We start from the raw sequence: 14091 nt of genomic DNA, 5'->3' as shown, positions 1-14091 counted from the left end.
AAATGAAAATCAGTATTAATCCTTTTTTCCCTTATAAAAATGTACGATTTGCAGGGATTTTTGCACATAATTTTCTTTTAATTTAAAATAATTACACCTAATTAAATTTAAAATAATATTTCGGTTAATTCTAACTTGTTATAAATCAAAAAATTAATTAATAATAATAACTTTAAAACTAAAAAAAATTAGCCAGGGGACACTGTTTAAATTTTAAAAATTTAAACGTAATTTTCTATTAAAATGTGCGATTTACGAAACTGTTTGTGTATAATTTTAAAATTAAAATATTTAATATTTTAATTAATATATAAAACGTAAAATTTCGATCGATTTTACGTTTACTAAAAGAAAAAAAAATTAAAAATTGGAGAAAAATTACTTTTTATTACTAGGGGGCACTCGGATTTGAACCGAGGACCTCTCGATCTGCAGTCGAATGCTCTACCACTGAGCTATACCCCCGAAACATTAAAAATCACCAAATGTACTCACTTGTAACTTAAAAAAAAGTTTAAATCAACGTTTTCGCCAATTTATTTCTAAATTACGCGTCATTAATATGCAACCATATTTGCAAAAAAGTATAATTAACGAACATGCGTATTTAATCTAAATAGCGCGCTACACGTATATAATTATCGCTAATAATTTTAAATAAAATTTTAAAAAATAAATAATCGCGCCAAATGTTTCGAATTGGTTTTACGAAGGAGAATTTAAAAAATAAAAAAATTAAAATGAATTAAATACGAAAAAACGAGTGACGCCAATTTTGAAATTTAGATGGCGCTAGACGTCGGATCGATGGAGAAGACGTGAGTAAACGTGACAGAGAGGCGAGTGCGGTCGGTTTACACGACGAGTTATCATTTACGAGTCGTAAGTCGTAGTAAATTTTAATGAATCGGCGCGTGTAGTCGAGAGATGAATACTTCCGATGACGATCAGAGCAGCATCAATTTAAGCCTACGCCTACGAAGAGGATCCAGCGATTCCCGCGATACTTTCTACATGGATCTAGATCGTGGCATCGACTCAGACATAGAAATGGACCCTACTTCCGGTGCCAGTGACCAACCTGTCAGTCGAGCCGAGATTCAAACGGCGGGAGTCAGATTTCTAACCATGAATGTCGAAGTACAATCGGAACCGATATCTAGCGAATGTTCCAGCGATTCCTATTTGGAAGGTGAATATCCAGGACCATCCGCTGCCGAGTATGTAGCTCTTTGTTGTTGTTGTTGGTGGTGGTGGTGGTGGTGGTGGAGTGTTGACGTTTTCGTGGCGGATTTTTCTTCGATTTACTCGAAAAATTGCATCATAAACTACGTGTTGCGTGCTTTATCGTAGCGAGAAGCGTGCTCGAATTATTTTTCTGTTTAAATTGCGTGGTTTCCGGCGTGACTTCGTGTTTTACCACTAAATTTGCATGCGTTAAGCGATTTTTTTTTAATATTTTCGGATTAAATTTAACAAATTTTGAGCGTGGCATTGTTTGGGGCCCCACGCAATTCCCTTTTTGCCCATAGATTATTCCCAAACTGATCTTTTACTTTCCAAAATTCCTGCGAAGAAAAATGTCAGAAGTCAATACTATATGTGGGGCCCCCAAATTCAAATTCGACTGGGTCCCACGAAGCTATAACGCCCCTTCCGAAGCTATATTTATGCGCTTTCTGCACTTTGTTTTTTCTTTTACGCTTCCGACTCAAATTTTGCCTCAAATCAGTCATGTAATTATATTTTTGATGATTAATTGCTGATTACTATCACCGAAAGGCCTTGAACTTACGAGTTATTTATGAAAATATCTCTTGCCTACATCGCCAAAGGGCCAAATTCTCCGTATAAAAACAATTAGATGACTTCAAAACATATAAATTTATGCAAATTTCTGATCACTCGACCCCTAAATTAATGCATCATACACTTAAATTTCGAATATATTGTTAATTAATATTGTTAATTGTACATTTGTTGCGATTGTGATTAAGAATTGCAACTTTTTTGCTAGGCAAACTGCCAAGCAGATACATGAAGTCGCCCAGAGATGAGAGTATTTGGCGCTAAATCTGGTTTGTCAACGTTGTCAAAGTCGTGTGTTTGTCTGCACTGACGACACACCAGTAACTAGGATATAATACTCCACGAGGGGGGCGAAGTATATCCTCAGACTGGCGCTTCTCGCCGAAATTAATGACGTTCTTTCAAAATTTCATAAATTTCGGAGGTATTTTTTAGTGATTAAAGCGTTTGTGATTTTATTAAATGTACTAAAATAGCGTTAATTACGGTAGTGAGTAGCAGACATTTTCCCCCTAACAAAATTCAGTTAATTCTGTAAAAAGTCGGTAAATTGTTATTTAAAAATTCAGCGAATTATCATTAAAAAATTCAATTTATTTATTTTATAATAAATTTATTATAAAAATATGCTCCAAGTTGTGGAGTGTGAATCGGATACCATCGAACTTATTGTGATATTTGGCTTAATTCACAGTTTCCTATCGGCAGAAAAGGGCGAATTTCATATTAGCATAAATCTGGAACGTAATTTACTAAGGATTACTTAAAGAAAATCGTGAAGTTTAAAAATTAATCGAGAAATTCGCCACGTTTCATAATGGCGAACGTAGCTGACGGGTTGTTTATTTTGTAGGGATTTTCGCAACTCTCGCATGTTCCAGGCATTATAATAGCTTTACTAGTATGAATAGGGGATAGAATGTGGATATTTCTATGAAATTCTGGTGAAATTTGCTTAGTTTACAGAGAGTAGAATTGTGAAAACTCGTGTCAGGCGTTATAATTATGTCGTTCCCTGTGCAATTTATGTTGATAATTGTTAAATTATGAAAGTTCCCACGCAAAAAAAAATCCGGCATGTAAACGTCACGCATCCATTTTCACGACAATTTAATTTCAATCTGCTCAACACGAGTTTGACTCATTCGACAAAAGACTCCCGTACAAAATTAGTATCGATTATGACCCGGGGCTTAAAATTGATGGCAAACATTTAACGATAATTCTTTTTTGATTGATTATTTCCTATTCTGTTTTGGTCACGTTCGATTTTATAAAGAGAAAAAAATTCAATTACTCCATCTTGAATGCTCCGTTAGCCACCTGGTGGTTAGGTCAAGATTACGTTCAGCGCGTTATAATTTCGGGTTTTTTCCGTTGTAACGCGTGTTTTGTGGATAAAGTCATGCGGTTTTGTAAGATTTTGAATTGGACCTCTTATTTTTAATGCAATTTTTAGTGTCCACGGGTTTTAAATTGGTAGAATTATGGAAAAATGTGGAAGACGATTAGTTACTTTAAAAGAACGTTAATAGAATGCGGTTTCCTGTAAAATTACATAAGTGAAACGATAAAGTTGTAGGTTTCATAGCCGTAAACAACTGCTATAATAGCCCTTGTATTGGCATCCATTATAACGCACAAGTTCGTTCCAAAATCACTGCAATACACCCATACACCTCCATCATTTGTACTTCGCTTACACCCAGTAAATCTGCTAGGTGGTAGACAAAACGTTAATCTCACTTTAGCTACGATTACTGTAATGCAGATTTATGAGGTCTTTACTCGAAGAACCGCTATGATATCAATTCGCAAGACAGCTCTTGATCTTATTCTACAATAAACGGTATAATAATATATGTGTGTGCGTGTATTATATAAATATAGACTATAGATAAGGTATAAAACCTTAAGGTGTGGACAATAAGAAAAAACCCAAAGTTTAATTAATTTGTGCCATTTTAGATGATCATTCGCGACATAACTGAAAGGCAAAATATAAAAATATATGTAGAACTAGCCTTAGAATATCCTAAATCTTAACAATTGAGAAAACGTAAGCATCTATTACTTTAGGTGTTTATGGGTAGGATAGTCACTATAATAACATATGAGGATAAATATTATAATATTTATAGTATAAGGATCGATGGTAGACCACGATTGGTATTGAGTGATATGGCAATGGTTCTTGAGGATTTGAAGAAGACAATTCCACAGGCCTTAAGTTGGTTTGTAAAAGCAACAACTCTTCATATTGAGAGGTGCAAGATGCATAAACATCCGTCAACATCAGTAGCAACATGAAAGGATGTTCGTGCCGCTAACATCTAGCACCTACTATGGGATATTTCGTCTTGAAGTACGCGAATGGTGATGCCATGTTCTTTCACCAATGTGTTAACAGTTAAATATTTAATCTCAGTTCAAACTTTCTATTAATAATTTTTAATGTTGATTAACTTGATGACGATACACACATTATCGCTGAAATCAATCACAATAGGACATGCTCGTACGTTTATATGGAGGTTTTACGTACATCTTGGGGAAAAAAATGGCATTTTAGAATGATTAGTTTAAAGATATAGTTTTGTTCGGAGGAACAAAGGATTTTTTTTAACCTTTTCCTGTGTGGGGGGGTGATTTTTGTTTAGAGAGATAAGGACATTTTTTTCTTCTGAGGGGGTTGATTTTGTTAAGAACAATAGGTTTCTTTATCTTACTGAAGTGATTTTTAAGAAGTGATTTCTTCATGTCGATGGGGTGATGTTTTTAACAACAATGGATTTCTTCATTGAAAGTGTTTCCGTGTATACGATAAAGGAGAAATTTCATACACGTTTAAAGAAACAATCCTTGCATTTCCCAACAAAACATTATTGTAAAAAATTCTTTTTGCAAATTGCTCATTTATTGTTGCGATTTTCTATATAAATTATTATTATTTTTTTATTCTATTATAATTTACTGGTATATATCACTAAAATAAACATACAAAAAGTTATATAACCTTCCAGACTATCTGAGAAAAATGAAACCCCTTTCACACGAGCGCGAATTGAATCCGTACCCTTCTATTTGAAGCACGACTCGTCTCCAGCATCCACTCCAAAAAACAATAAAAATTCAGATTTGTTAACAAAACAATATGTGATATGACCACTTTGATTATCTTATCTTTGTTACTCGTGTCACTTTGGTTATCTTCTGTTACATCACAGGTAACCCGGCATTACACGTCATAACATTTACTGTAGTTACTTCGGAGTGTTAATCTGCATAATTACTGTATTAAATGAATCTCTTTAAGCAAGTTTTACACCATATAAAGCTTCCACTGTTTGAAGCATACACGTGGTACGAGTACCATTTGATACATGGGTGCGTAAAAAGGTAAAATTCGCACTCATGACATTAGGAATTGATATAATTAAACTATTTCGAAGCAAATCTACCAGCAATAAATGTTTGCAATGTGTTGCTTTTTAAATGGGAAATCTTTAGTAATTCGGATCTTGTATAACAAAATGACACCCGAAGATATTTTGAAAAGATCTTCTCTGTGTTAATTAATTGATTGTAGCTGTTCATGTTTTATTTTTTGGACGTTTTGCACAGTGCTGTCTTTAGGGGAGGGCCAATGGGGCCCGGGCCTAGGGCCCCGAGGTCTAGACGGCCGGATGGCCGAGCGGTAAAGGTGGCAGCCTACCGCTCTGGGGGACCCGGGATCGAATCCGAACGGGTCGAATAATCCCCAGGAATTTTTCGGGGGGTGGTCCGTTCGGATATGCCGGGCCCCGTCCCTCACCACCCGGTCGCCCCATTGTGGGCCTGGCCGAACCCATAATGGGCCTACTAAAAAGAGGCCCTCTTAGTGCCCACAGGGCGGAAAGAGTTAAAAAAAAAAGGGCCCTGAATCTGAAAGTAATAAAGTTAAATCTCACTGGCTAAAAAGAAAAAGGTCAACAGATTTTCTGGGATATGTTAAAAGGGTGATAGCACGATATCCGTAACCGGTCTCGCCCGTGCTAGCTACACGAGCGACCCCTAGGTCTGTAATCTAGTATTGATTCTGTTTCTTCATGGGAGCCCCCAACATTCTTCTGGCTCAGGGCCTCTTACTTTCTAAAGACGGCACTGGTTTTCCATGTGAAATTTTGCACTTTGCATGTTAATATAAAAGTGGAAGATCAACACACAACCTGACATTCATAGATTTGAATTTTTGATATATATATATTTGTGTGTGTGTGTGTAAGAAACCTGTTTAATTTTATATTAAACCCGATCTTTGTAATTAAATATTTTGCAAGTCTTTCACAGTATAAAAACGAGAAATTGGGGCAAATTAAAATTTTAATTTTATGTATTTATTATTTTCTACGACAGATGGCAGCACTCATAATTTAAATTTAATTAAGAAAATTCACTTGAAAAATCGCAGTGGCGATTGTAAAAATATGCATTTGCCATTCACCATATTGAAAAATTGCTAACATGGCGGCTTGAGTTTGACTGTTTGTAAGTAATTTATATATAGACTCCGCCTACCGTTGTTCATTTCACCTACCTTTAACCAATGAGAGGAACGAATGCGATTTTTTTCGAAAGTTCGTTAAATGTCGTTATCGTATGACTCGATACTGAAGCATCAAATTTGGCACTTGGCATCTGTCCGTCACGCTGTTGTGTGCAAAGAATGTCCCTTTCTTAAATTTTATTTTGTGCCAAGTTGTTTTTCATATTGTGTGTGCGATTTTACAAAATTTTCATGCACCTACAGGCTGCATAAAATTGTAAAATATGCCATGAAAGAATGAAAGATCCTCGTGAGTTTGTAAGATACTATTATAAAAACTTCATTTTATGGATAAACTATTCACAGGAGCGCTTTCATAGTTAGTAAATAGGTTAAAATAATTTTTAGGAAGGAATTAATGCAAAAAAAAATAATAATAATTTCAAAAACCGTCGATAGGCGAAAAATGGCGCTTTATTCTACATACTGCTAGTGTTTTCTCCGAGAGGTACAGTGTAAAAAGTGAACAATAGGGTGTAGAATGATAATTTTTTTAGATACGTGTATCTGTTTTATTGGAAATAATTTATTGAATATTTCGACTATTTTTAAGTCGTTGTGACATGTCTTTGTTCTTATCATACCAGTGGCCTCGACGGCCTTCAAGTTATTTATATTTTGCTATAATGAATACTTCTCGAGTGCGTACACAAATAATACAAATTGTAGAGGGTGATGGACAGGCAATACACGTTATTGCGCTTATTTGCTATCTTTCTTAAGCAGAAAATAAACAAAATGGTGAATAATTTCACTTATATTCGGCAGAAAATCTCGTAATAACTCGTATCTTGGGGTGAGCAGAAACAGATTTCTTAATTTCTAAAAATACGCTGTCTTTATAAAGAAAAATGAATTATTCAAGAGTTAGAATGAATATTTTTGTTTATTCGTGTGTTTAAGCACGAATTTCCCGTAGAAATTTCTAAAAACAAAAAAAAAGGTCACCTTAACAGCGCGCGGCTGTCAGAAAAAAATGTTTAGAAATTAGAGCGTGACGGACAGAACTCGAATTTTGAATTGCAATCGTCGAAGAAGGGCTTTTGATTTATATTATTCTATTAAAACATTGGGAGGAAATGGAGGAATTGTACAAAGAAACTGATGGCTTTTGTAGGGATTGTACAGGGGGTATAGGCCTACCATAATTATTGAGATCCTTGTTACTCCAGCAGCATACATTGACAAAGAATTTTTATAGTTAGCGACGAATGAAAACTGAAATAGTGAGATCGAACTTGAGATAAATATCTAAAAAGGCAAAGTCACGACGTCGAGATAAAATCAAATATTTCTTTTTGTTTGTTTTTTTTCTTCCTGTCTTTTCTATATTTTATCTTTGCTGACGTAAACATTAAATATTGGACTCCCCGGTCATTGTACATAGAAAACAACTCGGAGAATGGCAGGTTTTAAGAAAGTGCAATTCTGTCTTTCGAGGTACGTTGACTTTTTTTCTTTGAATATCCAAAAATAACACCAGAACAATTCAATTTACAATGGGGAATTTTCTTTGAATATTCAGAAATAACATCAAAATAGGAATAGGAATAATTATGATTTTGATTAAGGAATTTATAATTAAGCGCGAATATTTTAAAATTTTGTAGAATTTTTGCATAATTTCTCGAATTTAGCGTGGTTTTTTTGAAACTGAATTCTTGGTATTGGTGGATCTGTTAGCGCTTCAATATTATTTCTAAACATATTAACGGACGTTTAAGGGTCACTATTCTCGATTAATATTGATAATTCTGCCGGTGATGGCTGTAAAATTATACATATACCTCTATCCTATACATTGACGTGAATTTAGTCTGTCGGTATGTCTATACTTTAAAAAATTCCAATAGAATATGGACTTTTTTGGCCAAGAACCACGTTGCGAAGTAGCATTCTTATGCAGATAGATTATATAACCGGTAACAAAAGTAAAATATCCATAATAAACCTCACATCCTTTCTTTAATGAGGGCTGATTAGTTTTTTAAATTGTCATATCCCCATCCTCGTTGCTACTTCGGTGACGTTCGATTCGATTGTAATTAATTAAACGGATTTAAATTAAATATAATTTAACGTTAATTTATTGAAAGTTTTTCGCGATAATTGTAGTTTTACAGTTGTTTTTCACGCTAGAATCTTGAAAATATTTTATACCAAGTCCGTCCCGTCCTCGAGTGCAATTCTAAGAATTACACTCGAGGACTGGATGGACTTGATCTAAAGCATTTTCGTAAAGATTCTAGCGTAAAAAATTAATTTTTGATCGATGGTACTTTTAAACTTTCGTAGATTATTTTTAAGTATGTTTATCGCTGTTAGAAGTTATCTGTTTGATAATTTAATTCCTCGGTGATTCTAAATCGAGCGTTAAAAGTTGCTCCTTGTATCGTCTGAAGTGCGCCTGTTACATGGCTGAACAATTCGTGGTTTTATGGCTATTTTATCGAATTTTAAGTATAATTTTCTCTGTCTGACTTTAGATTAAAGGATTTGTTTACTTAGGATTTCCAAAAAATTCAAAATTTTTACCGTTGATTCGAGAATCGCACATTGAACACCTTGTGTAGTCCAAAGCGCATCTGTTAAAGATACGAAACAATTCCTGATTTTATTCCCGTTTATCAAAATTTCAGCATAATTTTTACGTTCAAGTTTAGATTAAATGGTTTTCTTGAAAAGAGCTTTCAAAAATATCCCCAAATTTTCGGTAGTTAGATTTAGATTAGATTTTTAACGGTTTTTTTCAATAAGCAATTCGTTGGTTAACGGTAAGCGCATTGTTTCAGTTACAAATTCAAAAATTCCCTAACGGTCTTCTTGCAAATTATTTTTCGAAAAATTTCGCTAATTAAAAAACATCTTAAAGTAGGGTGATATTCAAGTTATAGGGATGTTTTTAACCTTCTGTTATAAATGTTTACTGCGGACATTTTCCATGTTTACTCTAATAAACGTCTTTTGAAAAACAACTGCAAAAATTCCCTAAAAAATTAAATATCTTTTATAGTTAGGGATTATTGAGAGCTGCTTCTAAAAGCAATATATTTACATGAAAAGAGAAGCTTTATTTTTACTAAAAGTCACAAAGGTCTTCGATAATCCAAAAAAAATTTTTGAAATATTCGAGACTTTTTAACATAATACCTTTAAAAAAAGATTAAAATCCCTAATAATTGAATTATTAAGGATATTTTGTAACATGTTTTTACATATGTTTACAATGTATTTTAAAAAAATTTATTCTGATAAAAATCTGTAAATACAATTTGAAAAATTAAGAATTCTTGAAATGTTTATCAGTTTCTTTGGATGGAGTTCCAAGGGCATTTTTGGGTTTTTAGGGATTTTTGAAGTGATCGCAAGGAAATTGTTAAATTTTAGGGAATTTTGGAAATGATTTCGAGAAAGTTCTTGGATTTTTATGGATATTTTGGAACACGGTTTCAGCGAATTTAAGGAACAGAATTTCAGAAGAATTCTTAATTCTTTAAAGATATTCTCGAATTTTTTCGATTTTACGACTTTTTTCATGGAAAATCTAAAAAATTCTTTTGAAATTCACGAATTTCTCGTTATGTGTAATGTACAGTATAACATGTAAAACACATTAATCGTAAATAATAATAAATTCTAACATGGCCATGTATTAAAAATATTTAGAGTGTTTTATGAGTTGCTCCTGTGATAAAACTAAAAATTTTCCGTAACAACGTTTATCAGTTTTATAAATTCAGTGCACAACTAAATATAAACCGGTATCATTTTGTTTTTTGTGTACACAAAATGAAAATAAATGGTGATTAATTTTTATACAACTTCCAGCATTCGTCTACCTCAATCCTGAGTGAAATTTCTCCACTTCAAACAATTTCTGTCGCTTAAATATGGAAAAAATTGGCATAGTTTACTTTAAACAACTGAGAAAAATAAACATTTAAAATGGTTTTTCTCCTTTGCAATATGTTTTTATGTAAAAATTTGGCTAAAATTTCTTCATTTTTCTGTGGGTTTCACCCGATCGGTAATTTTTACCGTGGTTTTTTTTATGCGTTAACCATTCTTAATTAATATCTTTAAGAGCCATAAGTGGTGGGTAATTATCCTTATGTTGTAAAAGATTAACGTTTTAAATATGTTTTGACCTAATATTCTTGTTTACAAGATGGTTCCTTTCGAAATCTCCTTGGACGACTGACGAAATCTGTTGGTTTGATTGATAGAAACCTTCGGTTGATGGCCGTTAGATTAATCTTTTGCCAAAATTATCGAATTACATCACGTGTACTCGATACGTCACGGATATTGTTTCGTCTTGATGTCGGAGCAGCGAACGTTTCATCCAGAAAGTGCTTATATTTGCGAATCGGGAATTTTTGGATTAATCTCAAGAATTGTTTTAAAAAGAACATTTCTACAAAATATGTCGCTGAAAGAAAGGGAACTTTGGTTAAATTCCAATTCTTCTATCCGTTTTAGAGCAATGGAACTTGCTCATCTCATTGAAAAATAGGCATTTATGAATCCATTTCTTTGAAACTATGCGTGAAAGCTACTCTAGTAAGTGTTAAATAGTCTAAGAAATAAATTTTTTATGCGTTCTAAGTTCCTGAATAATTTCTTTGCAGTGTTCCAGAATTGCCCTGGATTTAAATCCTTACGTTTGAAGCTAATTGTTCAGACATTGGTTCTCGAATCATACTAATCTCAATTAGATTTCATATTTTCGGGAATATTGTGGATAAATTTGCAAGTATCATCCGGTTCATCATCATAAAATTAATAGGTTTAAATCATTGTACAGGGGGAAAACATGGAGAGAATATTTGTATGAAAGTTCGTGAAGTATTCTAATGATTGCTAATCAGAAGTTTTAAAAATTCAACGAAATGTATCTTACAATTATTAAGAATAGTGTGTTTATGAATGCTTACAAGTATTTCCCATGGAAAATTGCAGAAGAAATAAGTAAATCGTCCAATGAACTTGTGTAAAACTCAAGATTACTTGTTTTAGCACTTAATCGACACTTTCAGTCTTATCAGCAAAAATCTGTCAGAATTTTAATAGTCTTTGCATACTGTATTTGGCATTTGTGCCTTCTTTGTTGATTATGGTATTAATAGAAAGTGGTGACGATCTTTCTTACCAGAAATAGGATTGGAGATGAAAAAATGTATAAAAATGTGAGTTGATTGGATTTGATTTGATGGAAGGAGACAATGTAACACGTAGGTGATGTGTCAGGGGGATTGCCACCAGAAAAAACTTTCAGTGGGAAATTGGTCCCTATTTAAGTGAAGAAAACCCACAAAACTCCATGTGGTCATCCCGTTGCTCAGGCCCGAACCCGCAATCAGTGTTCAGTGGTTTTATCCACTCGGGCACTGGTGCGCACAGGTGAGTAGAAAAGTGAATTTTTCCAATTGTAAAACTAAATGATCTTTTAAAAATTAAATTAAGCAATGACTTATTGCAAGACATATGAAACGCAATGAATTCAGGAATAAATTTTTCTTGTGCTGCGATTGTACTTGAATTAGCAGTTAAAATTTCATATTGTTTGTGATAAAATATGGCTTTACAGGGAAGATGAAGATTAGGAATACACTGATTAGGGGCAGCTTGCAATGGAGTAACTGTCGACTTAAGTTTGGAAGATGATACTGTTGGTGTGGCTATGTTATGTGAATAGAATGTTGAGGTCATCAATACCAAAAGCTAAAGAGTAAGACTTAAATGATTGACCGAGTCAATTAATTTGTTGCTGTCTAGCCCTATATGTGCTTCTTAGACGTCTTTCTCTTTTCGAATTAGTGTCCACCAGTGGCCGAATGCATAAAACCACCGAACATTGGTAGTTCGGTGGTTTTATGTGGTCGAGGTTCGCGCCTGCCAACTTACTGGCCACGTGTTTTCAGTTTTCTTCACGTGTCTAACACCTAAATAGGCGCCATTTTCTCATAAAATGTCTTTTCAGCTGGCATTCTCTTTTGGAAGATTGCCTTTGAATTAACTTTTAAATTACGATTGGTTACATTTTAGTAGAGAAATTGAATACGTGACAGAAGTATTTAAGTAAAAATTTCTTTTTCATTGGAGGGTCCGGGTTCGAGTCTCTCTGCATTAAATGTTCGCGAACCATATTTTTTCTAAGATAGAATTTTGAAGGCCATATGGCAAGGCAATAAATGCCATTGTCGAGTTGTCTCAGAGAATTTCATGGGTAATGGAAATTTTCACGAGACGGTTGATTCGGAATGATCCCCATTCCAACCATCTTGTTTTGACATAGTGAGCCTACTGAACCCCTAATGGATATTAAAAAATTCCTTTTTGTCCCCCAGGATGTAGAAAGAGCTAACATCTAATTCTAAAGGAAAGAATTAAACTTACGTTAGTTACTCGAAAATTCGTACTCCAGATAGCACCTTTGACCTCTTAATTGCGTCTAACCTACTTCTTTATCAGGTTAAAGTTCGACATTGATACTCGTAACCCATACAAAAGATATTGGGGTCGCTTCATTTTATATATAGAACAAACAAAACTTTCGTAATAAATTGCACCAAGTGTTATAATGTTAAAATATTGTTAGAAAATACAAATTAAGTTAATTTTAATGAATTGATTGAAGAACTGGAAGGGTGAAGCATCATTCCATCACTCTTCATTCATTCAATTCATTCATATATTTGAATGAATTTATTAATTATATGTAGCAAGTATATCAACAAGCCTTAGCTATGGTGAATTGTGGCCTTCTTTAATCCGGGTTCAAAGAATATTCATGAAAAATAAGGATATTGAACATCAAAATATTCTTATAATCTTTGTAGGGATTTCAGGGAAGGTTGACAATTTAAAAACTTTAAATCCTAATTAAGATCTGATGCGGTCGTCTTTGATCCCGGACTCTAGGATTTCTTAGAATCTAAGATTATCTTTGCTCTTGAAATCTTTGAAGATATTTCGGTTGATGGTTCTTCAGAGAATTAAGAACAACTTTACTTAAGAAATACAAAGAAATCAAAGAGCATTGGTTTACTTTGATCATTTGCAAGTCTAATTCCTCGACCCTACACAAGTTTGCCCATGCCGTATTTTTCAAAAGTACTCCGTTGCAATGTGATTGATGCATGTATTAGTTTTAGATCAAAGAATTTTGAGAGAAAATAATAAATATAATTAGCAATTCCTAACTCAAAAATTCTAGGTGAATTTAATGTCCAACGAAGTACGGGGTGGCTCAAAAGTTAGTTAACCATGTGTTTTACATGTCTGCCATTGCTGAAGATGGGTGGAAGCGTTATAATGTGCATATTGAACAAGAAGGATCTCATTTTAAACGGTTCAGTCTACAATGATTAGCTGATTTTTGGGCCATCGTGTATAATAAAATATACCGTGCGTAAGAAAAAAATTTTTGTGGGTTTCGCGTGTTCCTAATTGCGCAGGCGATCTCCGATTTTACGAACCTCGGAAACAATAGACTTAATCCGCATGTTCCACTCGAAATATGAGATTGTCTGTTAGGTTGCGTAACGTATAAGATGTTTGTTTCATTTCGTATTTATTACAATATAGGCTATTTTTGTTCGTTATCATATCTCGTATAACGATTGTATTATATTTGACCACGATATCTTTGGATACAATGGACAGTTAGCATTGTCGGACCATCTCATCCTCCT

General features: G+C 33.7%; 1 protein-coding gene and 1 non-coding gene across 2 annotated transcripts in view; one reads left to right on the top strand and one right to left on the bottom strand.

Moving 5' to 3' along the window:
• Window positions 1-393: 393 nt before the first annotated feature.
• On the bottom strand, window positions 394-465 carry TRNAC-GCA (transfer RNA cysteine (anticodon GCA)). The gene has a single exon. It is a non-coding gene; the product is annotated as a tRNA-Cys (tRNA).
• A 338-nt stretch (window positions 466-803) lies between these two features.
• Window positions 804-14091, top strand: part of LOC136982273 (proton channel OtopLc-like) — a 36728-nt gene continuing 23440 nt past the window's right edge. Inside the window, 1 exon segment of the mRNA XM_067278751.1 lies at window positions 804-1220. Coding sequence (XP_067134852.1) covers window positions 928-1220 — 293 coding nt within the window. The 5' untranslated portion in view covers window positions 804-927.

This window comes from Centruroides vittatus, unplaced genomic scaffold, assembly GCF_030686945.1.
Source record: "Centruroides vittatus isolate TY-2023 unplaced genomic scaffold, ASM3068694v2 contig_817, whole genome shotgun sequence".
Taxonomy (NCBI): domain Eukaryota; kingdom Metazoa; phylum Arthropoda; class Arachnida; order Scorpiones; family Buthidae; genus Centruroides; species Centruroides vittatus.
Note: the sequence above shows the minus strand (reverse complement) of the source record. Positions and strands in the feature narration are given on the sequence as shown.